Below are 27328 nucleotides of genomic sequence, written 5' to 3'. Positions count from 1 at the left end.
AACTGTTAAGGCACAGTGTTCGTTTAAGATTATTTCAGGTGCAGTCAACAAATTCACATACCTAGAGTGTTCTATTTTTTAGTCTGTTCAAAAACAGAGGACAGCACTGATGACATTTTAGATTAAGCTATAGATAGAGAAGTGTCTAGTGGAACATCTTGTTTATTTAAGCCAATAGATTCCTTACCTAGAAAGCAAATGAGCTAGTCCTTAGAGAAGACTGTCCCGGGGGCCCGTGGAGGCGACAGCCTTGCGGGGTCTAGTCCCAGAGCTGCACCCTCCCTGGCGGCAGCTGGGCCATGTAGTTCCAGAGTCACACACTGGACAGAGGAGAAGTTGGATTCCATTTTCTACCCTGCTGTACTTGAAGAAAAGAATGATTTTTGCATATGAAAGAGGCAGAAGCAACAGGAAAAACTTCAAAACTTGAGATTTGCCAGATTGTTTTAAATTTTTTTCAGAAAGAGTTAAAGTTTCAAAACAGATTTTAACTTTGTAATGAAGATGTTTGGTTTGCTGGAGGAGTCGCCCCTCCTTGCCTGGTGCTGTCCCGTGAGCTGACCCATCCCCCCACCTCCACGGCATGTGTTCCACAAGGGGCTTGTGGCCATTTGCAGAGAATGGAGGCCAAAAAACACTCCCAGATGAGGTTTGCATTGCAGCATTGGGTAACCTGACTTGGGGCTGAGGGGTGGGCAGAGGGCCAGGGAGGCACAGGGGCAGGAGATGGGAGAGCCACCAGCTGCTTGGCCCTCAGCCTGGCAGATGGCTCTGGAACCGCCTCTGACAAGGCTCGCCTGGGGCAGCAAGTGCGAGCAGGTGAGGACAGTGAGGAAACAGCCTCCAGCCCAGCTCCAGGCCCCACCCCGACTCCACCCGGACCTGTGGCCAGTGCGGCGCTGGGCTGCTGCCCGGCTGATCCACCACTCGCGCTAGAGCAACCCTCCGGTACCACCTCCGCCAAGATGCCAGGCCTTGGGATGTGGGAAATGCTGCTGCCCTGGGCGCTGTGGCCTGCCGGGCTCATCCCTGAGACGCATCAACTCAGCAGGAGCGGTGGCAGCAGCAGCTCCTTTAAGCACGTCTCCAACTTAGCGAAGGAGGGCAGCCTGCGCACAGCTCTGGAAGCCTCTGCACTTGGCTGTGGCCCAGCGAGCTGCTTCCTGGTGGAGTCAGGCCCGGCGCATCCCTGCGCCCCCGAGCTAAGAGCACAGTGTCGCCAGCCCGGCAGGGCTCCTGAAACCTGAAGAGGCTTCGCTCACGTGCTGGCACACGACGTAGCGACACCTGTGGCTTCAGCCTGTAAGTGTGGATCTGGGGGGGCTGAGCCCTTCCTGCTGGAGGGACGGGCACCATGGTGGGAACCTGTCGCACACGCTCCCTGCTAGTCTCCGTTCCTTTTGGGTGACCCCACCCTGGGAGGCCTCAGGGGATGGGGTGAAATGGCTGGGGAGCTCATGCTGTCACCACCCTGCTGGGCCATGCGGGGGACAGCCCCATTCCTGAGTGTCCATAAGACACTTCACTTAAATTGGAAGAATCTTTTAAAATCCTTCTGACCAATTTTTGTATATACTAAACTATATTTAAAGCTTTTATATGTTCTGGGCAAGTTTACTGCTCCTTCGATTTGAGCACTTTGGTCTTTGTATTGTCTTTGGTGACGGCATTGATTGCAGATTTTTTACTAGTTCTCTTATGACTTATTTTGTATTTCTTTTTTGTAATTGATACCAACAAAACTTTTATCACTTCTTTGTTGGTCTTCTGCAAAATACAAGCTCCTTTTTAAACCAAATGAACTGACCGTGAGCTGGCTTCAGGGGAAGTGATATTCACAAGACCGTAACCAGATGGGCTGGTGAAGTGCTGGAATGTTCCACCCTCTTAAATTCCTAAACAATATCACCCATGACTTAAATATTTAAATTATTTAAAATAATTTTTTCTTGAAAACAATGGGAGATGATGTCAGGATTATAAATGCATTTAACTTACACTAGTGTCTCTGGCACAGTGCATTTGCTTTAGAGATGTGGTTTAGTTGTCATTTTATACACACACACACACACACACACACACACACACACACACACACACACAGTATTTTTATACCTTAACGATTACTCTTGATGGCATCTGTCAGATATTAGAAAGGATCAGAAATGAGAATTTTCCCAAAAGTCCTTTAATTAACACGCAATTACCTCATTGGGTAATTACAAAAGCCAAGCGATTTTAATATCTAGAAAGCTACAGTTTAAGCTCTAAAACGACCTACAGAAATGTAAGCCCTCATCTGTCAAAGGCCCTTGGTTTGGGGGCGCTGCAGGCTCTGCCCCTGGAGTGAGCACATGGCCCTGAGGCCTCCTCTCAGGCCATGGGTGAGGCTGGCCAGACGCAGTGGCCTGGGACCACAGAGCTCGTGCGCAGGCTACCCTCAGTCGCGCCTCCAGCCCTGGCCCCATGTCTGTGTGAGGTTTACAAATAAAGCTTCCGATGTCTGATGTCTCGTTTTAACTCGTGCCCACAGTGGAGCTGTGCCCTCATACGGATGGACCAACCCTGGCTTCCTGCAGGGTACTGGGAGAAGGTGGCCTTGGGGTCCCCTGGCACCTCCCCATGCTTCTTTGCTCGATGCCATTGCCATGGGGGCTTGTGCGTGGGGACAGAGAAAGGTGGGCCAGGCTGTCCCCATAGGGCATACAAGGTGGGTGCAGGTCCTCACCACAGCCGGCCGCTGTGGCCCTCCCGGGCAGGCGCAGTTTGGCAAGTGAACCATCTGCAAGCCTGAGTTCCCGCCTGCCTGGGCCGGCCTGGCACAGAGGGTGTCGGGGGCCTGGGAGGTCACTGCAGAGGCATCTTGTTCCCGGCACCAGGAAAGCCAGTGACTGCATGATGCAGGGTGCCAGGGGCCGATGTGCCTGCTGCAGGTCACTGGGCAGCACGGGGACAGGCAGGGTGGGAGCCTCTCCAGGGAGACAAAGGGCCGTGCCTGCTGCTGCAGCATCAGAAATGGGAGAAGGAAGTGCCACGGTACATTCTAGAAGTCAGAGCTGACGAGAGTTGCTGACGGAGTCAAGGTTTTGGGTGAGGGAAAGGAGAAAACCAAAAACCACGCCTAAGTCAGCATTTAGTGTCAGGAACGGGAAGGGGGTGGTGGCCCAAGGAGGAGAGTGTGTGTGTGTGGGGGACAGGGCCTGTGTTTCCCTGGCCTCCAGGGAGGGGTGGGGCCCAAGACCCAGAGAATGGAGGCCAGACCTGCACAGGCTCTGAAGATGGGACGAAAGGCCAGCGAGGGCCAGTGAGTGGAAAGTTTTTGGAAACATTTAGCAGAAAAATGGGGAGAAAAGGAGGGGTCTCTAAGGTAGGACATGCTGCTGCTGCCCGGAAGCCAGGAAAGGCCAGGATTAGGAGCAGAGTCCTCGAGCGCAAGGACAGGCAGCCCTGGGACGGGAGCCAGGCTGGCAGAGCAGGCCCGCAGGAGCACGTTCGGTCCCCCCAGAGCCCAGGCAAGGGGTGGCAGGTTTTCGAAAGTAACATCAGTGCTCTAGTCCAGGGTCCTCACACTTCAGCATTCAGAAGCCACTGAGGGTTTGTCAAAGCAGATGATGGAGGAGCCCACCCCCAGACGCTCCGGGTCAGAAGGCCTGGGGTCAGAGAACTTCTGTCTCTAACAAGGTCCCAGGTGATGGCACTGAGTGTGTAAACAGGCCGTCCCTGAGAAGATGACAGAGACGGGAAGAAAGCCAGCAGGAGGCAGGACGATTACTTGGGCCCAGGAATTTCAGTACAGCTTGGACACCACAGACTGTCTCTACAAAAAATTTTTCAAAAAAAGGAAAACCAGAGTGGGGAGACACAGGCCTGCCCACCAGAGGCCCGGGCCTCGGGCTGGGTCTAGCGCAGGTTCCGTGCCTGGAGGTCTGGGAAGTGGGCTCGGGCGGCGCTGAGGCCTCGGAAACGGCCAGGCCGCCGGGCACCAGGTGAGGGATGGGGAGGCTGTGGGCTCCCGGGGGCAGGAAAGGGGACCCCAGGCAATAGGCAAGAGCTTTATTGGATGGCAGCCTGGGAAGGCAGAAAACTCAGGGACAGACATGCAGCCCCCAGCCCCACATCCCTACCGGGACCCAGAGCGGCCAGCCTGCTGCTACCAGGAGCTGAAGTCCCCAAAACCTTGGCTGGGCTTTTTCTTGGCCACGGGGACAGCTGCGCTGGTGGATGGTTCCTCTTCTGCCGCTCGTTTCCTGGGAAGCAAAGAACCAGACTCCAGCACTGTGCACGTGCCAGGCCCACGCCGTCCTGTCACATCCACTCTCCACACAGCCCGCCGTGCAGAGGCCCAGTCCCCAAACACAGCTGCTGCTCCCACATCCCCCTGAACCCCATCGCTGCAGCCTGCACACAGGCCCCCAGCCTGGGCCTCAGGCCTCGCAGGTGCGGTCCCCCTGGCTGCAGCAGCCCCGCGGCACGAGCTCCCACCCGAGCCCAGGGCTTGCTGCTTTCTTGCCACGGCCAGGTCTACCCCACGGGCCTCAGCCAGCCTCGGGGAGCACCACAGGAAACGGGGCCCAGCCCTGCCCACTCACGTGGCTGCCGGGTTGATGTACTTGCCCACCCCCTGGCGGAACGTCTGGGGGCCCTGGCTCCCCGCCTGGGGCTGGCTGGTCTTCACTTTGGTCTCCGGGGCCACCTCTAGCTGCGTCTTCTTCCGCTCCTCAGCGATCTGTGGCAGGACAGGGCTGGGGCTGACCCATGGTGCCTGGGCTAGGGCTGTGAGGAAGGAGGACGTGCCCAGGCCCCTCCCCAGTGGCAGCATTGTACCCGCCTCACCTGAGCATCAGCCTCCTCGTAGGGGTCCACGAACACGGTGGTGGCGTCGATGCGGATCTCCTCCTAGCGGCAGGCAGAGGGGCACTCAGGGTGGCAGGCCCGTTGCTCCCACCTGCCTGGCGCCCAACCACGCAGTGGCCTCCCAGCATCGCCCTGGGCACATACCTTGGGGCGGTCAGTTTTGGGGTCACTCTCCACGTTCTCCATGGCTGTCAGTGTGTCAAAGCCCCCAACAACCCTGCAGCAGCAGGACAGAGGTGGGTCTCCACATGCCCAGCGCAGGGCAGCCCCCTGGCCAAGTCCCCAGGGCATGCCAGGAAGGGAGCTGGCCTGACGGTCCCCTGGCAGCAGCCAGGATGCAGGGCCCTGGGCAAATCCAGCTGGTTTTGTAAATGAAGTTGCATTTAGACAGAACCACACACGTTTCCTTCCATACTGTCTGTGTTGAGCTGCTACTGCAGGGCAGGGTAGTTGTCACAGAGACCATGTGGCCCACAAAGCTGGAAATACCGCCTGGGCCCCTACAGTAAACATCTGCCAACCCCTGGGCTAGAGGATGAGGAGACCAACATGGCCAGACTTCGGGCTCAGGTGCCATTGGGTCTGAGACAGGGCAGCCGGCCAGGCCGGGTGGGGACACGTCCCCTCCTCTCCTGAGCCCGACAGGCCTGGACAGCCAGACGTTCCCATGCAACAGAAGCTCCCAAGTCCCCACTCTGGAGCCTCAGCCCCAGCAGTGACAGCAAAGACACCCCCAGGCACAAGGCAGTGGGTGGGCCCAGGTAGGGAAGGGACCCACCCACCCACAGGCACCCCCTCCTTCACACAGCGCTTCTCCTACCGTCCAAAGATGGTGTGCTTCTTGTCCAGGTAAGCACAGGAGCGAAACGTGATGAAGCTGGGGAAGAGGGTGGGGGTTAGGGGGAGCGTAGTGGGGTCCCCACCTGTCCTGCCTCAGTCCCAGTCACTGCTGGGCACATAATAGGAGCCGCCCACCCTCCAGAGACACACAGGTGGGCGCAGCCCCCACTGCCGCCGCCGGGGCAGGCTGTGAGCCAAGGCCACCCAGGTCACCCCTGACCTCGGGCTCCCCAGGAGAGAGCCCAGAGCACAGCCACCTGCCAGGTGGACCCTGTGCCTAGAGCGGTAGGTAGCGGCTGCATGGGAGGTGGCTGGGACGGAGGCAGAGGGAAAACGAGAGCTGGCACCGCCCCACCAGGGCCCTGCTGAAGGACCAAGGACTCGGAACCAGGAGAAAGGAGGTGACGGAGCAGAGCAAGCGTGCAGGGACTGGGAAGCCTGGGTAATGGAAGGAAACGCAAAGGACAAGACCCCATCTAACTCTGTCAGCCGTCTCAATTCCACCCTGTTTTTATATCAAATCAGACCGCCAGGTGAGCTGGCCGTCGAGAGCAAAGCCTTCCCCGGGGCGGGTGTGGACGGGAGGCAGAGACATGAACTATAACTTTGGACTTGACCTCCACGTCCTTCTTGACTTAGACCAGAGGCAAAACATCTTAACTTCCACACCAGGAGAAAGACGCGAGGGGAAAATGAACAGAAATATGAAAAAGGGCAGACAGAAAGCACCAAGTCAGACAACAGGAAGCAGTAAATGGACATGTGGGACCGTCAGGATGAATGACAAACGGAAGCCAGTGTGAGCCTGTGCAGGAACCCACGAGGCTGAAGGGAAAGGACAGAAGATGACGCCAGACCACAGGCGCCAGTAAGTTTACGGTGCCCGAGGCACGAAGTGGTCCAGACCCTGCTGGTGACCGACATGGGATTTAACCTCCACGAGGCATTGAACGTGGCCACCCAGCTCTGACCACACCGGGCCACCGGACGAGTCTCTGCAGATGTCTCACCCGCGACTGGGCAGACATGAACTCTCACCTCCGAGCGGGTCTCTCTCACTGATTTCTAACACAGCTAAGAGGCTAGAAAGAGAATGAAATAAACCTGAAGAAAACAGGACAGAAATAAAAGAATAATGAAAGGGAAAACAAAAGCCTAACAAATATAAAGCCTGATGTTCTCTAAATAGACGAATAAAGCAAATCTTTGGCAAGAGTTGTCCAAGCACAAAAAAAATTAGAATTAAAAAAACTAGGCAGCGACTGCTCCAGCAGTTTCACAGGCTGGTTACACCAAAGTTCGGAATAAATAATAAAGTGACCCTCCCCCAAACAACAACAAAAACAGACCAGGCAGGCAACCTACTGGGAAATAAGAAACGGTCCCAGCCAATCCTTGGCTAAGAAGTTGGATTTTTTTAGTTAAAAAAAATATTTAATGGCTAATCTTCTCTGTATTGTTCCAACCTCAGTACACCTGCTGCCGCAGCAAGCACATGAGAAATTCAGAGGAAGACGACCAGCGATCAGCAAGCTGGGAAGAGGGGACGTGCGACCTCGGGAGGACGGGCGCCGCCGTCTCCAGTGCGCCAGGCCCAGACGTGGGTTAGGAGAGTGGAGGCAGAGGACAGACGCCAAGGAGAAGCAATCAAAGACAGAAACTGGAAAACACTGCACGAAAGCAACAAGAGACGAGCCCTTCATAAACCATCACAGCAGCAAGGAACACAAATGTGACTAGCAGAGAGAGGAGAGTGACACCGATGGAAAGGCCCAGAGAACACAAGACTCTATGGAAACAAGTGCGAGAACCAGGGATGGAGGAGCTGAGCTCTGGCCAAACAGCAGCCATCCCGCTGGAATAGCATCAGTGACCTCGAGCTGTCCCTGGCTGTTAACGACAGCTGACGCCAGTGTGATTTTAACTATTCCAGGCCACAAAGCTACGGCAGCGCCACTGACACCAAAACCTGCTCCAGCTGGTTCACATAGCTGAGACCACAGCATAGGCAGAGGTGGCGAGGGCCACCGGCAAGGGCCACAGGGCAGTGACGACAGGCAGGCTTACTCCAGGACACATCGGAGACACAGTTGGAAAGGCCAGGCCACTGTGGCCTTGGGGTGGCCACGTCCACACATTGCAGGACAGGAAAAGCCTAAGATCATCGTAACAGATGCTAAGAAAAAAGCCTCTGGAAATGCAGCCACTTCTGAACAGGCTCATCTGGTGTCATCAGACGCCGCGACAGCATTGCACTGGGCACCCGCGGGACACCACAGCCTGCTCCCAACAGCCCCGGGGACTGACATGCACACCAGGGCAGCAGAGAGGATGCCACCTTTTGCTGAAAAACTTGACTATCTAGAAAACCCAAGAAACTCTTAATAAAAACTATTTGAATTATAAGAAAATTTAATAAATTGGCTAGATATAAAATAAACTAGTTTTTCTCTACATGAGCAACAATCAACAATTGAAAAACAATTCCATTCACAAAAGCATCAAAAAGTATAAAATTCTTAAGGGGCAGCTTAAGGCAAGGGACACAGTTGTGACGACAACGAACGGCATTAAAGTCAGAAACACGTCCGAAGGGCAAGTCAAGCTGCGCTGTCCGACAGTGGACGGCGGGACACGCACGTCTGCTCTTCCACGACACGGGGCCGCCCTCGGCCCTGCCGCCGGCGCTGCCTCCCCGCTGCTCTCCCTGTGCGTCGGGTCACACGCTCTGCCGACCGCCCCTCCCTGTCCAGCCCGCACCCTGCACGCTCCGTCCCAACACACTGGTGTCTGCGGCTGATCTCCCAGCGCTGCCCTGGCCACACGCACACCCCGGTTCCTGTTCTCTTGAGGACACACGCTGCCGTGTGCGGCTATCCCTGCCCACTGGCTCTGGGGGTCCCCTTTTGATGTTGGTGCACATGCTCCGCCTGGGAGTGCCACACACTGCCCGGACTGGATTCAGGACCAGCACAACCCTTAGGGAGCGGCTAAGAGGAGCAGCCCACAGGGAGCTCCGGGTCACCGCCCCAGGTCCCTGCCCGGCCCAGCAGACTCACAACTGAGACTTGTTGCTGTTGGGCCCCGAGTTGGCCATGCTGAGGATGCCCCGGCCCGTGTGCGAGAGGTTGGGCCGGAACTCGTCCTTGAAGGGCTTCCCCCAGAACGACTCCCCACCTGGAGAAGAAGGTGCACAGTCAGCAGCAAGAACCCAGGGCCCAGCCGGGCCAGCCCTGAAAACTCTGCGTCCTGAGGGGCATCAGGCCTTGCTGGGCCTGCCCAGAGCCCCTGTGCCCACACAGGCAGGCTGCTGCCCACTCACCCTCGCCCCTCGGGGGCCTTGCCCAGGACAGGATTAGAGGGTCAAGGCCACAGTCATCACCACTCAAGCGACGGGGAGCGGTAAGGGCCAAGCAGCTGCCAGGCTGGGCTTAGGCCTCGGCAGGGAGGGCCGGCCAGGGCCTAAGGCGGCCATCCCTGGGGGGTCCAGGGAGGAGGCAACACACTCCTGTCCCCTCCATCCCGTAGGCCCCATGACCACCTGGAAATGGGAGAACCGATGGCCTGAGGAGCACAGCACTGGGGCTGTGTACCATCTGTGCGATCCCTCAGATTCGGCATCGGAGCTCGACACACAGGCCCGTCACCAACCCCTCGTGCCCCATGGAACAGCCAAGGGTCCCAGGGAGGGGCGGCACCTACCTGTGCCTGTGCCTGTGGGGTCCCCGCCTTGGATCTGTGAGAAGAACGGAAGCCAGTGAGCCCGTCGTGCCCCGAGGCCCACAGCCCACCCTGCCGCCCAAATCCCCACCTGGCACATGCGCTCCCCGGGGGGCTCCGGGCTCTCGGTGAGGACGAGGGACCCTCCCACCCCTCTCTGAGGGAACCAGCTCTGCCTGGGCTGGAGACTTGAGGGGTAGCCCACAGATTCCCTGACCCATTCACCTACTGGACTTCCCTGGTCACCATGGCCTGGCCCAGGTGCCTGGGACGGGCCCCTCCGGCTCCCCAACGTCCCAAGCACGTCGGTGCAGCCAGTGACTCGCATCACTCACCACAAAGTTCCTGATGGATCTGTGAAAGATGGTGCCATCGTAGTAATGCTTCTTGCAAAGCCTGATGAAGTTTTCGCAGGTTTTTGGTGTCTGCAAAACAGCCCTGATACTTCTGTGAGGCACGTGGCAGCCAAGGGCAGGTCACAAAAGCCACTGGGGCATTTACCACATGGCAGACATGGTCAGCTGCCCAGCACACGGGGCAAAGAAGGACTCAAGCAGCCGTGGGACCCACAGCAGGCGCAGGGGACAGGCACGGGCAGGGCAGCGGACAGAGCCAGCCCCTTTGCCGCCAACAGGTCCCCTCGGGCGGACACGGGTACCATGGCTCCCTCTTGGGGGCAGGCTACTAGTGGCAGCTCCATGTTGAAGACACAGCTGCCAAATGACCCCAGAAAAAGGCCCAGGGCAGGGTGAGGGGCGGCTGCCACACCCACCAGGTCGCAGTGCAGTTCCAGGTTGAGGTCGCCCCTGTTGGTGTGCAGCCGCACATAGCCCTTCTTCCTGACAAACTGGTAGCGCAGCACGTCCTCATCGATGGCGGCTGTGAGCAGAGGCCTGAGCTCAGGGCCTGCCCTCGCCCTGGGGCAGCCCCGGCCCTGGATGCACAGGCTTCGCACTGCCCAGCTCTGGGGAGCGCGAGGGAGCAGGGGCCGTGGTCTGCCTGGGCCTCACAGGCTCACCTGGGCCTCGTGGGGCAGCAGTTAAAGGAGGTGCCAGAAACGCCCAGACGTGGGCTGGCGGGGCAGCCTGGGAGTGGAAGAATTTGGGGCTCAGGTGACAGTGGGGGCCACTGACAAGTGGGGGGATGGTGTCTAGGTGTCCATGGAGCCATGGGGACGTGAAATCGTGAGGCAGGGCCAAGTCCACAGAGCAGGAAGAGAAGCTCCTGGCCTGGGCCTGGCACACACTGTAGCCCCTCCTGACCTCAACACAAAACCCACTTTCCAAGAGGGCCTGACCCCACCTGCCCACTCCTAAGTGGCACCACTGAGAACTGCTGAGGAAGGCGGGCAGGGGGAGGGCACCCGTCCCTGCCACAGTCACACATTGTGACCGGAGAAGAGGAGGCGGCTACCTGCTTCGTGCGCAGTCTCCGGAACCATCGCAGTGGAGGTGAAGGAGGCACTGACCTTCCCCGTGGAGTAGTGGGCCTGCCAGAACACCAGGCAGTGCCTCAGCAGTGCCCTGGGAGGCCAGCGGGTGGGGACACGGGTGCCAGCCTCGAATCCAGCCGCACATCGTCCGTGCACCAGGGCCTCTCCTCCATGAAGGCCTCCCTGATCCCCACCCCTGGGCCCAGCGGATAGCTGGGCCAGCATCGGCCTCCACTCAGGGCCCAGGCCGGGAGCCAAGGACGGGGACCCAGTGACAGCAGTGGGAGGGAGGCCACGACTGGCCCAAGCCAGGGCCCTGGCCTCGACTGGGCTCCGACTCTCATGGCCTTACGTGAAACCCTGGAACAAAATCCTACACAAGACCGGCCACCTCACGGTTAGGAGTGTGCGTGACCCCTCCATTCTTTATAAAGGTTGCAAATTTCTATAGTAAACACATTATCTCTTTGATCGGGGGGAAAAAAGCCCCAATATTTTTTATCATAGAGAAAAAACATGGGGTTTCTCCCCATCAGGAAAAAATACACTGAAGTGCAAAGGGCGGTTGTCTTAGAACAGGGAGACCATGGTCAACAAACTTTCTTTTCTAAATTTCCCAGATTTTCTAGAATTTGGATAATTCTTTAAGCGGGAGAATGTCAGAGCTGCCTGCCTGGCCACTGTACCTCCCCCAGCTACACTCCCCGGCTCTGCCTGAACAGGGGTGGAAAGTGAACGCGATGGCCCCAGACGCAGGCCTGAGCACAGCAGCCGTGGGCACAATGACCCCCAAGCATCACAGTGGTCCCCAAGTCACCCCAACTCCGGTGAGGCAGATCTTCGAAGCTGGGCTCCCACTTACCCGTCAGTTGGTTCTTCGCTGCCCAGCATGGATGCCGGCCCCACCCCTGGCCCCTTGGCCGCCCCAAGGAATAGGCACCCAGGGACCTGGGGATACCACAGCCCTGGGGGTCCCCCCGTGCCCCGCAAGCCCCTCCCTAGGACTACTCAGAGGCTGGAGACAGGCGGGGGACGGAGCTCGGCTGAGCACCCTCGGCACTCACGGCATTCAGCTTGTCCACCTTCTTCTTCTCCGGGACCTTCATGGTGGCTGCCAGAACCTCGTCCCCTTTGAACTCCTTGTAGAGCTCCTGCAGGGTCTCCCGCGTCTCCGCATTTGTGTTTTTCAAATAATAAGACGGGTCCTGCTTGGCCTTCTCTTCATCTGCAAAACAGTATGTGGCCTTGAGCGCCAAGCCCCTAGCAGCGGCCCAGATGTGTGTGGCGGGGACACAAATTCAGAGCAGATGGCAACAGCGGGAACCACAGGCGGGTCAGGCCACAGCGTGGGCCCCGAGCTGCTGCCACTATCCCCGCGCAGCAAGGCCAGGCGCCCAGCCACAGGCCTGCAGGGACCGCCCCCACACAGTTACCAGAAGTCTGGGGGAAGGCTTCAGGTCAATTTGTATTTTCTTCTTTATATTTATCTGTATGTTCCAATCTTTTTATAACATGTTTTGCTTTTGTAATTTTAAAAGCTATTTTTTAAAATAATAGAAGCATTTGGGGTCTGTGAAACCCCACTGGATGTGCAGTGCCCCATCTGTGCCCACCCAGGACAGCATGTGCTGCCTGTAGGGCGAGGGCACAGCCCACCCTGTGGAGGGGAGGGGGCATGGGCTCAGCCGGACCCCGGACACCACAGGCCTCTGGGCCTCCCGAGCTCGCATCTCCCTAGATCGTTGCTCAGTTTCCCTAAATTCTAAGTAGTTCATGCGACAAATGACAAGTGCCTAGGATGCTGTTCTGCAGAGCTGAGGCCAGCTGAGCCCCAAGCGTGACTTGCTGGTTGTTCGAAAACTGCACGCGGCCACGAGTGAGCCCAAAAAACACGAGGACCCCCTTTACCCCACAACCTGCTCTTTGACAGCGCAGGTTGATCCACGGGGAGCACAGGGACCAGGGCCCACATGGCTACAGGACACAGGCCTCAGGCAGCCCATTGCCTCCACCTGGACAGAGCAGTGGTCAACAGGAGTCCAGGGAGGTGCGCAGCCACGGCCGAGGGGGAGGTGAGGAGACGTCCTGGCGGGGCGGCAAGGCTAACTCGCCTGTGTTTCTGGGCTGTAGTCAGCTCGGGTCCTCTGGGGCGGAACAGTGTTCAGAAAACGCAGGCCTGTCGGCTTGAGCTCCATGCCCCCAAGAGGGTGGGGGCCTTGCCCAAGGGGGCATGCCACCCCTGCTTCCCCCAAAGCCCTCACCCAGCTCAGCCCCTGGTTGAACATACCTGGGTCTATTATTTTCATGTTATTCTTAACATGAAAGAAGTTGGAGACATTGAACTTGTCCAAGTTGGTGGGGTCCTGTGGCAAAAAGACAACGCCCAGCGCAGTGAGCCCAGCACTAGAGCCGGCCCCGCCTGCAGCCCAACAGCAGCCACACGCACCAAGGGGCGGGCAGGTGCCAGGAGGGGGAGGCAGTGGCATTGCCCTGAGGCTGGGGGCGTCGAGTAGTGTACGGGGGAGGGGAGTGGGGAGCTCTGCCCCGGGCAGGGTGACAAGCAGCGGCAGGGTGGGGACAGGGGGCATAGAATTACTAGCTGTTCACCAAACTGTGCACCGTCCCTGTTAGGAAGCCACAGACGGGAACGTGGACAGCATGGGGCCGCTCTCTGATTAGAATGGGACAAGCCACAGAGGAGGTGGCTGCACGTGGCCTGGTCCTACTTTCCTAGGTCAGTGTTTTCCATCGATTCACTGGGGTTCTCTGACACCTGCAGGGAGGCCTGTGCCAGACGCTGGAGCCCAGAGCACATGCCAGTTCCCGTCCTCAAGGCACTAGAGCCAGGCCTGCAGAGAGGCCACTGTGCCCCAGATGGCTTTGGGGGCAGAGAGGAGGGACCCTGACACAAGGCTTGGGGGATCAGGGGAGAAGACACGAGAGCCAGACTGAGGATGTGGCCATGCAGAGGCCTGGGGACACTGAGGGCAGGGTCGCCAGAGGGGAGACCGCCACACCCAGGGAGCCACACAGAGGTTGGGGGCCCCTCCTGGCGGGAAGCAGACTCACCTGCAGGGTGATGATGTCCTGTCGGGAGAAGGGCTCATCGCTCAGCAGGTCTCGGAAGTTCTTGGCCTTGATGTTCAGCTGCTCCACTGCCTGAGGCCAGAAGGACATGGCATCTCAGCGCCTGCTCCAAGCCCTGGCACGGTGGCCCCAGGCAGGAGGCCTGAAGCCACCCAGGCACCATCAAGAGGTGAGGAACCCTAGAGACAGCTGTGCACACCCCACGCGGCAGCGGCCCCGTGAAGGAAGAACCCACTGGGCCCCAGATGGTGACGCCAATTCAGCTCTCTGCGGCCTCCCTGAGGAGGCGCATCAGGCCGTAGCACAGATGAGCAAACAGGCTCAGTGAGCCACCGCCCAAGCCACTGCCCACTGGCTCTCCCCTTCCCTGAGCACCTCCCGTGTGCCAGGCAGGGTGCTGGGCCCAGGCAGCCAGCCCACGAAAAAGTGAAATAATGCAAATAAAATGCTGAGTGCAGAGTCCTGGAACATGGTAGGTGTTGGATAAGTCTCTTCATCAACAGTAGTTATTGTTGTTATTAATAATTTATTAATTTCTAAAGCTGTTACCAATTTTCTGAGACAAAAATTTCTCAGTGACCACTAGATGGCATTAAGGTTCATTTGCAGACAGTATGGCCCTCACTCATTTCAGCAAAAACATGGTGAAAAGTAATTTCATTCATATTGCTTTAAGTTGTGATTTAATCAGTTGTGATTTTGCATTATTTTAGGTAGGGCATGAGATGGGCCCTCATGGGGCACCATCAGCAAGGACTGAGCCAGTCCACATGCGCTTCGGGCAGGAAGTGGCCCCAGACTCCTGGGGCAGCACCGGCTGCCAACCCTGTAGACATCAGTGCAGGAACGGAAACGGCGCGAGAGCAGGCTGCTCCTGTGGTGCTGGGCCTGCCGCTGCGTGGGCAGCCAGCGTGGGAGTCTCTGCCTCCCCTCTCCCTGGCCCACTCCCAGCCAGAACTCCTCCCACAAGCCCAGGACCCACTCCTTCCCAGGGACAGGTGGCTCCACCCAGAGCCAGGGCCCAGCGCCCCCCACAACAGCCCGGGGCATCTATCCTCCACAGGGCCTGGTCTTTGAGGAAGACATGGGAGGACCCCGGGGAATAATGGCCTCTGTCCAGTAGCCAGGACCACCTGGACTCCAGGTCCGGAGGCGGCAGGAAGTCCCCACCCCCTTTCTTGACCTGTCTGAACATGGGAAGGCTGCCCAGCAAGAGCTCTGGCAGGACACCCTGTGCCAGTGGCTGTGAACCCAAAAGGACAGGCTGTGACCAGCCCACCCCAACACCCAGCCCAGCCGGCACAGCCAGGAGCACACACCTGAGGCCCCTACTCCATGTTCCCATGTCCCGGAGCAAGGACCCACCTCGTAGGCGTAGACGTTACCAGTCGTTCTGATAGCCACGATGTGGGTGTTGTTGGTGAACACGGTGAACAGCACAGGGCAGTGGTAGTTCCCTAGAGAGAAGGCACAGGAAGGCTGGTCACCCTGCATGCAGGATGTGACATCCCAGTGAGGACCAGGGGGCCAGGGCAGCAGAGAACTCAGCCCGAGGTCAGAGGACAGAGGAGGCGGAGCTAGAGGGACAGCTGTTGCTCCCTTCTCACTGTACCAATAAAAAAACTCCTATTCATCCTGCAAGACCCAACCCAGCACCAACTTCCTTGGATCCTCCATGGCCCCCAGTCCACCCCAGAGTGACACCGAACTCCTCCTCCTCCTTCTCTTGAAATCAGCCCACAGCAGGAAACAGCCCATCCTCCCAGGCACCCAGCCCCTAGCCACCTGTCCGCTTGCCTGGTCACTGCAGCAAACGCCTGACCAGCTCCCCACCCAGCAAGTCCCCACCCCGTGGCCAGGGGCCCTGTCAAATAAGCCCCAAGAAAGAAACTGCAAAGAGAAAAAAGTGGGAGGAAAACTTCTAAATTAAGAGACTCAGAGACATCAACCACACACATTTGTGTGGACTTTTTAAACATCCTGATTTGAAGATTGTAAAAAAATAATTAGGAGACAATTATGGAAACGTGACACTGGCCATTCGACGAGACTAAGGAACAGTTAATTTTCCAGACTGAGAGTGGGATTGTGATTGTTTGTCTTACATCCTTATGTTTAAGCGTTACCACAGTGAGGTATTCAGGCCTGGGATTGGCTTCGTCCACCAGTACAGAGAGAACCCTGCAGGTGGGAGGCTGCGGGGGTGACAGGCCGAGGTGGGCTCACCACACCAGCACTCTCTGCTTTCATATGTCTGAAATTCCAATTAACAATGAAACAAAGCAAAAAAAAGACTTCTAGGCTGGGCGCGGTGGCTCACGCCTGTAATCCTAGCACTCTGGGAGGCCGAGGCGGGCGGATTGTTTGAGCTCAGGATTTCGAGACCAGCCTGAGCAAGAGCAAGACCCCGTCTCTACCAAAAATAGAAAGAAATTAATTGGACAGCTAAAAATACATAGAAAAAATTAGCCGGGCATAGTGGCACATGCCTGTAGTCCCAGCTACTCAGGAGGCTGAGGCAGGAGGATTGCTTGAGCCCAGGAGTTTGAGGTTGCTGTGAGCTAGGCTGACGCCACGGCACTCTAGCCTGGGCAACAAAGTGAGACTCTGTCTCAAAAAAAAAAAAAAAAAAGACTTCTAGATCAAAGTTATTGAAAAACAAAAAAGAGAGAAAAGTTAGACCAGATCTCGTTCCTCCCTCAGCTGTTCCGGTCTTGGAGCAGAAGCGCAAGTCCTCCATGGCTGCCCGGGCCCCGCAGGAAGGCTGTGCACGCCGTCCCCAGCCCTGACCTCTCCCACCGCATCCCATGCTCCTGCCCCGGCTCACACTGCTCCCCTTCAAACATGAGCCCACCCCAGAGCCTTTGCACTGGCTGTGCCCTCAGCTGGACTGTGTTCCCAGATCCCATGGGCTCCTCCACCCAAACCTTGTCCCCCTGCAGCCCTCTCTGCCCTCCCTGCCATACTTCTGTCCACGGCAGAAGCAGCATCTGACACACCCTCCCGGGCTGTTTTCTGGCTTTCTCCCCACCAGAGCATAGGCTCCTTCATCCGGGGACAGAATGGCCTAGTTTTTCTCGGTGCGTGGCAGGCACTCAACAGGTACTTGCCAAGTGAGAGGTGCACACTGCGGCCCGCCCTGAACCAGTGATCGCAGGGGGAGGCACTGCCTGCCCTCCACTGCACTGCTGTCACTGAGGACCACTCACTCATTCACCCGTGAACCCGGCACCGACTGCGAGCTGGGCTCTGAGTCAACAAAGGAGGCCCAGCCTCACATGGTTCAGGATCCCCTGGAACACACACGCCCGGGGCGCAGGGACAACCACCTATGCCATGGCATCTGCATGGGCACAAGGCCTGGGCCAACCCACAGAGAACCCAGAGAGCAAGCTCTGGGCCCAGGCAGGGGCTGGGCAGGCGGGTCACCTCAGCTTGGGTGTCTAGCCCTGAGAACAGCGGAGGGCAAGCGGGAGATGTAGAGTGGGAGGAACCAGCGCTGGGTGGGGCCTCATGAGCAGTGGCAAAAGGCAGCCCAGCCCAAGAGCCACCTGGCAAATCCCTCTGGACCAGCAGCCCCCACTGCCTGGCCACACCCTGTCCCCCTGCCTGAGCAGCTTCAGCCTGCAGCGAGGCTCAGACCACAGCCTCAGATACGGCCTGGGCACCACAGAGACCGACTGTACCCACAGAAGCCACCAGCAGCTCACAATGGCCCGGCTGCATGTGTGGGAACCAATGGCCAACACCCAAGGCTGTGCCCCCACTGACCCCCAGCTCAAAGCGACTGGGGTCTTTGAAGAGAAAACACATGGTGCCTTTCAGAAAGCAAAAGCAAGCGCCTAGCTTGATCAGAAAGGAATGACAGATTTCGCAAGAGACCTGGGAGAGCCGGGGCCCTGGGTCCGTGGGCCAAGCCCAGGGCTGCCCGCGATGGCTCTACTCACCCTCGCTGTTCTTGGCAAAGTTCAGCTTGATCAGGGACCTCCCATCCAGTTTCTGGAGGAAGCACAATGAATAATTAATAACAAACCAGTGACTGATGTAAAGAGATGCCAGGCCACGGGGGAAGTCAGAGATACACGGGAGTGGCCATGTTTGGACGTTTTTATGGTGAGCACAGATTACTTCCGAAATTAAGAAATGAACGTATTTCTTCAGCTGTCGGGGGTATGCAGGTGTGCACTTGTTTTGTCTTACAAATATTTGAGAAAAACAAGACATTAAAAGTGGAGGGACCCTGTAATATTCTGAAAGAAAAAAACGATACAAAAAAAAGCAGAAGGAAAAGAATAAATACACCCAAATGCTAAATGTTGTTGTGATGGGAAGGTGGGATCCTTTATTTTTCTTTTTCCTTTTTCTTTCTTTTTAGAGACAAGGTTCCTAGAGACAGGCTGTCATACTGCCCCAGCTAGGGTACAGTCGCTATTCACAGGCACGATCCTGGCGCACTACAGCCTTGAACTCCTGGGCTCAAGGGATCCTCTTGCCCCAGCCTCCTGAGTAGCTGGGACAATAGGCGCATGCCACCACGCCTGGCTAATTTTTCTATTTTTCTGTAGAGACAGGGTCTCACTATGTTGCCCAGGCTGGCTTCAAGTGATCCTCCCACTTTGGCCTCCCAGAGCACTGAGACTCCAGGCAGGACTGCACTGTCATCACGCTGTTCTCAGCCTCAGATGCTGCCCCTGACGACAGAAGAGTCACCCTGTCCTGAAGGTAAGTCCTTCCTACCTCTGTGGTCTGTATCTGCTAACAAGGCTTCTGACACCAAACACACGGTGGTTTCCTCAACACACCCAATTCTCTGAATTTCCAGACGCCAACCGGGTGTCCAACCATCTGATTCAATTCTGACATGAACTCCCTGCTGTCAGCAGGAGCTCATAGGCTACGGGCGCAGTCACAGACTGTCCACTACAGACACAGCTGCAGGTCCAGGCCCCACGCCTCTGCCTGATGGGCTATAAATCAGGGCTTCTGAAACCACACTCCCTCACCTTCCCCTCAGGTCCAGCAATTTCCGAGACTGGCTCACGGAACTCAGAAAACCCTTCACCCACCAGATAAGGAGGTACAAGGGGCAAGATACAGAAAGGTCCCAAGCGCACGAGCTTCTGTCCCCGTGGAGTGGGCTGCACCACCTCCTGGCATGTGGACGTGCTTGCCAGCACAGAAGCTCTCTAAACCCTTTGCTTAGGGTTTTTAAGGCAGCTCCGCTTCACAGGTACAATTAATTAAATCACTGGCCATGAGTGACCAGCTCAATCTCCAGCCCCTTCTCCCCTGCCTGAGGTCTGGGTAGAGCTGAAAGTCCAACCCTCTAATCACAAGCTGGTTCCCCTGGGGAGCAGAGCCACCTCCTACTCCTCCTATACTCTGGTTGGGCTGAAAGGGGTTCGTCAGGAATAACGAAAAACTCAGCTTGCCCCATCACCCAGGAATTCCAAGGGTTTTAGCAGCTCTGGGCCAGGAACCAGGAACAAGAGCAAACACATACTTCTCACTATAGCACAACGCACACCTCCTCCGTCGTGCTGCCACGGCTGACTCAGAGGACTCTGCTGACTTGCTGGGGCCTCACTAGCCTGAGATCCCAAGCACAGGACAATCACCTGGTGCCACCTGCCCACCACTGGCACAGGACATGCAGTGGCCACTCAGAAAGTTCTTGCTGAACTGAAGTGGTCCCCTGACACCTGACTGCACTACTGTTACTACTAGGTCTCTGCCACCCCCAGGGAGAAAGACCTGTCTGGGGACCTCAGCACATCCCGCTGGTCCACCCTCAACGGCCTCCCTGGTCTGCTGCCTCCAGCCTGGCCACGGCCACAGGCCCAGCACACAGCAGGGGCCAACACCTTCCTGCTGGACGGACAGATGCCACTGAATAAATGAAGAAATGGGCCCACATGAGGGAAGGAGAGAAACCTCTGGGAAGTAAAGGAACCAAGAGAACAGAGAAGATGATTAAAACATGGGAAAATCATGGGTTTGTAATAAAGACACGAAGTGAGGTATTGAAAAATAGAAAAGGAAAATGAACTAGAACTTGACCCTGGGGACACACTTCCAAGCGGCACAGAATTCACAAGACATATAAGAAACTGCTTGGTCTAACTCACAATAAAAATACAAATTAAATTTCTTCTTTGGCCCATAAGTAGAAAAAATATTTTGTTTTTTTTTTTTTTTTTTTTGAGACAGAGTCTCACTGTGTCGCCCGGGCTAGAGTGCCGTGGCATCAGCCTAGCTCACAGCAACCTCAAACTCCTGGGCTCAAGCGATCCTCCTGCCTCAGTCTCCCGAGTAGCTGGGACTACAGGCATGCGCCACCAGGCCCGGCTACTTTTTTCTATATATTTTTAGTTGTCCGATTAATTTCTTTCTATTTTCAGTAGAGACGGGGTCTCGCTCTTGCTCAGGCTGGTTTCAAACTCCTGAGCTCAAACAATCCGCCCGCCTCGGCCTCCTAGAGAGCTAGGATTACAGGCGTGAGCCACCGCACCCGGCCCAAAAATTTTTAAAAAATAGATGATAACCAGTGTTTTTGAGGACAATAGACAAACAGGTGTTTTCTTTTACTTGCTGCTGTTAGTAAAAAGATGCAGCCGCATTGGAGGGCAAGGAGCCGGCGGCTACCAACGCAGAAACTGAAAACACGCCCACCCCGCGACCCAGCAGTCCCACAGGACGCCCAAAGTGCACAAGGACAGTCCCTGCACCTCTGTTTGTAACAGCAAACGATAGAGGCCAGCACAGCTAGAGAAGGACAGCCACAGCCATCACAGAACAGGGCAGCACTTTCTGCGCATGCACACTCAGATCTCCAGAGGCACCGCGGGGTGCGCCAAGCAGGGAATAGAAGGGTTCACGCACTGGGCACGCATCTATGACTCAAGAATGACGTATACACGTACATATACGTGCACAAGCAGGGAACATTTCCAGAAATGAATAGGTAGTGGGGGGGCACTGAACCTCCTCACTGTGCCCCACGAATGGTTCTCTAACACGGTCGCGATGCATGAAAACCTCTAGAATAAAACGCAAGAGGACACCATCCACCAGTGTCACTGAAACTCCTGCCTGGCCGCCTACCTCTCCATTGCTGGGGTTGGTCCCATACTTCTTAAGCCACGGAACGATGTTCCTGGAGGGAAGAGAGAACAGAAAGAATCACCATGGCGGTTGGGTGCCACTTGGTAACAAGACCATGGTCCTGGAGGTGGCTTCTGGGTTAGAGGGTTTGCTTCACTTCAGGAGGGGAAGAGCCCCAACAATGGGAAATATTTGTGGATACACAGGTTTCAAAATGTGTTCTGGTTTTTACTGTAGTTATGTATCAACAACAAAAACAAGGTAAAAAGTTATAAATAAATGTTGATATATCTGTACAATGAAATACTGGGCCAGCATCAAAAATTATACTTTCAGGCTGGGCACAGCGGCTCACGCCTATAATCCTAACACTCTGGGAGAACAAGGAGGGAGGATCGCATGAGTTCAGGAGTTCCAGACCAGCTTGAGCAAGAGCAAAACCCCGTCTCTACTAAAAATAGAAAGAAATTAGTTGGGTGTGGTGGTGTGCTCCTGTAGTCCCAGCTACTTGGGAGGCTGAGGCAGGAGGATCGCTTGAGCCCAGGAGTTTGAGGTTGCTGTGAGCTAGGCTGATGCCACAGCACTCTAGCCTGGGTGACAGAGCAAGACTCTGTCTCAAAAGGAAAAAAAAAAAAAAAAAGGAAAGGAAAAAGAATCATACTTTTAGAGAATTCTGAATCACATGGGGGGATAGCTCTCATTACTGAGTGAAAAATAAATCCACACAGTGTTATCTTTGCTGTTGTTGTTGTTTTTTAGGAGACAGGGAGGGTCTTGCTCTGTCACCCAGGCTGGAGTGTAGTGGTACAATCACAGCTCACTGCAGCCTCGAACTCCTGGGCTCAAGCGATCTTCCTGCCTCAGCCTCCCAAGTGGCTGGGACTACAGGCGCCACCATGTCCAGCTCATTTTTTATTTTTGGTAGAGAAGGGTTTCCATATGTTGCCCAGGCTGGTCTCGAAACTCCTGGCCTCAAGGGATCCTTCCACATCAGCCTCTCAAAGTGCTGGGATTACAGGCACGAGCCACCGTGCCCAGCCAAGTGTTATCTGTTAATACTTCACAACCACGTTACTACAAATAAACCCACAGAAAAAATGAGTCTCAAAACTCATTTTTGGTCATCCTGGATAGTGGGATTATCCTAAAATTTTCCCTTTTTCTTTGACATATTTTCTAAATTTTCTACAGTGAGCCTGAAACATGAAAAAATTATAGAAGCTGGCTCATGCTGGGATGCAAAACTGGGCATAATGCTTCAAAACAGAGCACTAGAAAAGTGTACACCTTAACTATGGCTCTGCTTCCATAAAGTGGAAAATACTCGAGTCAGTAACATTCCAAAACAGGCACAGGTATGCCAGTGAGAACAGCAGGACCCCACATGGGCGTCGGGGTGTGGTCAACCCCATTCCAGGCAGCGACAACAGCACTTGGCCAGCTAGAGCTGCCTGCCTGGGGGTCACAGCAGCACTGCTGCCACGTCCCTGAGGCCCTGGCTGTTCCTTCTGGTCTCCAAGAGGCCACCTAGGGCTCCTGAGGCTGCTGGGACCAGGGGTCTGTCAATGCCTGGCGTGGTGCTGCCTGGAGCCACTAACCCAACATCCCCATCCTTAGTGGCTGTCAACAATCTCACCATGTTTGTTAGATCAAAATTCAAGGAAAAACTCACAGCAAGTCAAAGACAACACCTTCAGGGGTGCAGACTGGGTAGACGAAGGGCTGTAGGGAGAGACTGAAAAAGGACAGAGTCACTCCTGGTCAGCAGCCGGCCACAGCTGGTCAGGCCATGGGCTGGCCGGGCCTGGCATGGTGACCTCCCAGGACACTGCCACAGGAGCCGTCTCTGGGCAACCTGGCCAGCTCCCTCCCTCCCAACCTTCCACCCTAATTGCAACAGCTGAGGTGCTGCCGCCAGTGAGCAACAGGATGCAGCACCAGGGCAAGCTCCAAGCATCATGACAACAACGAATAGTCATCTTCTCCCAACATGATCGCAAGGGCCACATTTTCAAAGCACATTTTTACCCATAAATCCCAGGTAGTTAAAAAATGGTCACAATGCAGACCAGAGACCCGTTGGAGGAACTGGAACAGAGGATGGAAGCATCCATCACCTCGGTTCATACCCGATCTGAACATGACCACACTCCCACAAGGCCCATGACAAAACCTGGTGGGGTGCGGCAAACCCTGCCAGTGATGCCTGGGCCTCATTTGTTCACCCTCCCCAGGCAGGTGCTGGTGAGCAGAAAAGCCTCCACTAACCACATGGGGGCCCCTGAGCAGATGCAGGAAGGGCCAGTTGTTGGGCTGCAGCAGCTGTGCCCACCGCCCCCAACCCAGGACTTCCTGCACTGTGCACAACACCTCCGCCCCTTTCCTGCTGCACTGTGGTATCCAGCTGACCTGCCTCAACTGGGGTGCCAGGATCACAGCAGAACTTTGTCAGCTAAGGTCACCCTGATCTACAGAATCAGAAGTCAGGGTGCTGGGGAGGATGCTGCATAGACATGCATGTGTCCAGGGCAGAGGTGACCATGGCTCAGGCTTGGGGAAACTCAGGCCCAGGAGGTGCCCACTCCCTCAGCCCCCCTCACCCTGGAAGGAGAAATGTGTTCGGGTTTATCAGGTCTGGTCCTGCTTCTCCAACAGGCCCCCCTTTTGTTCATACAGGTACCAATGTGGGCTGAAGGAGCATTTGAGTGGTTCTACACCTGGGTCCCTCCCCACCCAAACAGTGAACTGAGTTCCCAGGTAAGGGGCAAAGGGCCTCCCGGTATCACTACTTTTGTTGCTGCTGCTGCTGAATCTGGAACGAGAGTAAAGTGTTAAAGGCTTGGACCCAGACTCCGACCACTGGGTTCAAGACTCAGCAGTACCACTTCCTGGACATGACACCTGGGTGAGGTACTTCACTCTTCCAACATCAGTTCTCTCAACTGCAAAACAGGCTTAACACCAGGCTCTACCTCCTTAGAACGTAAGAATGAAGTTAAAAAGACAACTCACGTAAACACAGACATGATAAGCAGAAAATACCCACTGGCTGTCATCATTGGTGGGTACACCTTCTCCTTGTTCAGGGAAGAGCCAGGTGGGGAACACAGACAGAACCCCAAATGCATCCCCAAGGGGCAGACTCACTATTAGAAAGTATCAGAGAACAACCACAGGGAAAGACAAACTTGCAAAACCTTTACCTGCAGTGGTCAAAAGGTAAACGACGAAAATTTGTTTGTGGGAGATCTGTTTAAAATAAAATAAAAACCAGCAATCTTATTCTGTAAAATATTTCATCTATTTCATCATCAACAATTCGATTACATTTTATGAAAAAGTTCATGTGAATTACCTAGTAATAGCTGTGAATTAAAAACTTTTTCACAGGTATAACCAAAATACATGAGGTACATGAAAAAAGAACTGAGACAAAAACTACATGCTTTTTTACTCCTAATAAACTATGACAGTGCTCTTTTTAACTGCGGCCTTGATAGATTTGTTTTTTTTGGTTTTTTGCCCCTCCCCCCAATGGCCTTGATAGCTTTGATAGCTAAAAAGATCATTCTTTATACTCTTTATTAACCTGATAAAGAAAAAAGTTATATTAACCTACATTTTAAAAACTCACCAAGATGAAACATGTTCTCTTTTATTGAATATATTTCCTCTTTTGTGAACTATGTCCTCAGCCCATCTGTCTACCACAGTTTCTGCATTCTTGTTAATCATCTATTTTTACAGCTCACTGTGTAATGAAGACACTATTCCTTAATGCCACCCCCCCAAGGGGGAACAGAAGGATTTCATGCCTTACCTGGCTTCTTGCCACCATAGAAGTGAGTGTATTCAGCACAGGTAATGTACCTGATGGGCAGAAAGGGAGAGAGAATGCTACTACCACCCCCTTCATAAAGAGGACTGAGTCTTTAGAAATCAGTAACCAACAGGTGATGAACTTATTGACGGGCGGACAGAGACACTGTGCTGATTGTCATGTTCTGATCTGGTTAAAAAAAAAAAAAAGAAACGAGTAACCAATGACGTAATCTTTGCTCATTCAACAAATGCTATGAAACACCTACTGTGTGTCAGGCAACGGCGATAAATACAACAGACATGGGGATACACAAACAAGTCAACAAATACACACAGTCCTGCTTTGCTCTGAAGGAAAGAAACAGAATTTATCAGACCTGACAATGAGAAGGCGCTGTGGGAAGAGCTTTCCAGGCAGAGGGAGCAGCATGCACAGCACTTAGCAAAGCCTTGAGGCAGGAAAAGCTGGGTGTGTTCCAGAAGAAGGGGGCTGTCGCTGGAGAAGAATGTGTGCAGGGCTTGTGGCAGATGAAGACAAAGACATGGGCAGTGACCGGATCACAGGGGCCTCACAGGCCATGGTAAACACTCCAGATTTGCCCTAAGTGGGATGGAAAGCTGTCAGAAGGTTCTGAGCAGAGCCCTGATGCAGAGCCCTAACGTTAAGTCTCAAAGCATCAGTCTGGCCACTGTGCGTGGGGCACAAGCAAGAGAGACACCACAAAACCAATCAGGAGATGACTACCAAGGTCCAGGAAGGAGGTGGCATAAACTCCACCTAAGGGGCAATGGGGACAAAGTGAGAAATGTCAGTTCCTGAAACAGCCAGCAGGACTTCCTGATGGACAGGAAGATGTAGGTGAGAGGCACCAAGGCCAGCTCCCTGACTTTCAACCTGGGCAAACTCAGGACCAGCAGGTGTGACTGCTGAAATAGGAAGGCTGGGGGAAGAGTAGGTGCAGGGGCTGAAAATCAAGAGTTCCATCTGGGGCATATAAAATCTATCAGTCCTCCAAGTGGAGGTGTGGAGTAAGCAGCTGACTATTGCAAGACTGGAGAGATCTCCCACAGAGAACATTTATGGAGAAGAAATCTATGAGGTCCAAGAGAAGGGAGGAGGGTCCAGCAAAGGAGACTGGGAAAAGACAGGCCATTGAACTAGACGGAAAACAAAGAGCATGTGGGATCCCAGAGACCAAAGAAGGGCTTCAGAAGAGGGGTGGCAACCGCGCCGCATGCTGTTGAAAAGCTCAACAAAATGAGAACTGAACACTAGATGTAGCGACACATACGTCACTGGGATCCCGACAAGAGCCGATTTGGGGGCAAAAGTCTGAGTGGAGTGGTTTCAAGAGACAGAAGAAAGCAGCGAGTAGTCACAGGTCTTTCACTTGTTTCCGAGGACGAGAATCTCAGAAACACGGTGGCAGCTGGAGGGGACCACGGGGCACGGCGGCTTGTTTTCAGTTGGAAGACTGCAGCATGTGTGCAAGCTGACAGGCGTGACCCAGCACACAGGGACACTGGAGGTACAGAGGAGGGAGAGACTACTAACTCGGGAACAAAGCTGGCGCGTGTTCGGGAGGCAGCCCGGGGCAAAAGCAGAGCGGTAAGGAAAGAAGGAGCTCGCGGAGCGCTGAGGCCGGCAGAGGCCACACTCGGGAGACCGCAGCTGACCATGTCCGAGCCGGGATCCCGGAGACCACGGCGGCTGGGGGGTCATTACCCTGCCTGGGGAGGGAGCGGAGGCTTCCGTGAGGAAGCGACATTTGGGACGGGCTCTGGGGACTAGCTGAGAGGGAAGAGGAGCGCCGCGAAGTGCGGGACAGACGGGGACTTACGCAGAGCGGGGCTCCGCTCCCGGCTGCGGCTCAACTTACATCTTGTCCTTCTGGTGCTGTCGCTTCCCCATGGTGGCGACGGCGGGGGAACCAGTGAACACAGAAAAGCGACGAAAGACAATTCAGACCCAGGAGCCTTACCCGGGTCTACGACTACTTCCGGGTTCCGCGGCCCCCGCCCCGGAAGCGAGCGCTCGGCGGGCCAAGAACTGCGGCCCGGGCGCCAAGTGCGCATGTTCTGAGGGGCCTGCGGCCGGGGTCCGAGTCCCGGGCTGAGCACTCCTGCTCTCTCTTGCGCCTTCTGGGGCCTGGCTGCTTCCGCCTCGAAGCCCCATCTTCTTGAGGGGCCTCTCTCTGGACGCCCCGTTTACCCGCCCAGCCATGGCTCAGTGCCATCCCCGCTCAGACCCACTCTGGCTTCTCGGATCTTCTAAAATGTCTTCCTGGCGTCCTAAGTCCCACCCATCTCTGCTCCGTCCCAGCTCCCTCGGCCGGAGAGCGTCCAAGGCGATCTCCACCGTTGCTGTCTACTCGCTCAGCTCCCATTCTTTCCGTGCATTTGATCCCCACCGTCTCCAGGATCCTGGGCGGCCCAGCAGCAGGGGCCCATCAAGCCGGGAGGTCCAAA

The 27328-nt window shown here is 55.4% G+C and overlaps 1 protein-coding gene across 1 annotated transcript; it reads right to left on the bottom strand.

Moving 5' to 3' along the window:
• Positions 1–2267: 2267 nt before the first annotated feature.
• Positions 2268–26886, bottom strand: PPIL2 (peptidylprolyl isomerase (cyclophilin)-like 2). Its single transcript, XM_012644127.1, has 20 exons — positions 26740–26886; positions 24858–24907; positions 24241–24286; positions 22710–22772; positions 21038–21089; positions 17881–17932; positions 15299–15390; positions 13916–14005; positions 13134–13209; positions 11911–12071; positions 10828–10903; positions 10187–10293; positions 9750–9839; positions 9397–9430; positions 8754–8871; positions 5675–5731; positions 4999–5071; positions 4834–4896; positions 4590–4726; positions 2268–4247 (listed from the first exon to the last, which is right to left on the bottom strand). The coding sequence occupies exons 1-20, from the start codon at positions 26769–26771 to the stop codon at positions 4151–4153; spliced, it is 1566 nt and encodes a 521-aa protein (XP_012499581.1). The 5' UTR covers positions 26772–26886; the 3' UTR covers positions 2268–4150.
• Between the last annotated feature and the right edge of the window lie 442 nt (positions 26887–27328).

The sequence above is a fragment of the Propithecus coquereli genome, unplaced genomic scaffold (assembly GCF_000956105.1).
Source record: "Propithecus coquereli isolate 6110/MARCELLA unplaced genomic scaffold, Pcoq_1.0 Scaffold206, whole genome shotgun sequence".
Lineage (NCBI taxonomy): Eukaryota > Metazoa > Chordata > Mammalia > Primates > Indriidae > Propithecus > Propithecus coquereli.
Note: the sequence above shows the minus strand (reverse complement) of the source record. Positions and strands in the feature narration are given on the sequence as shown.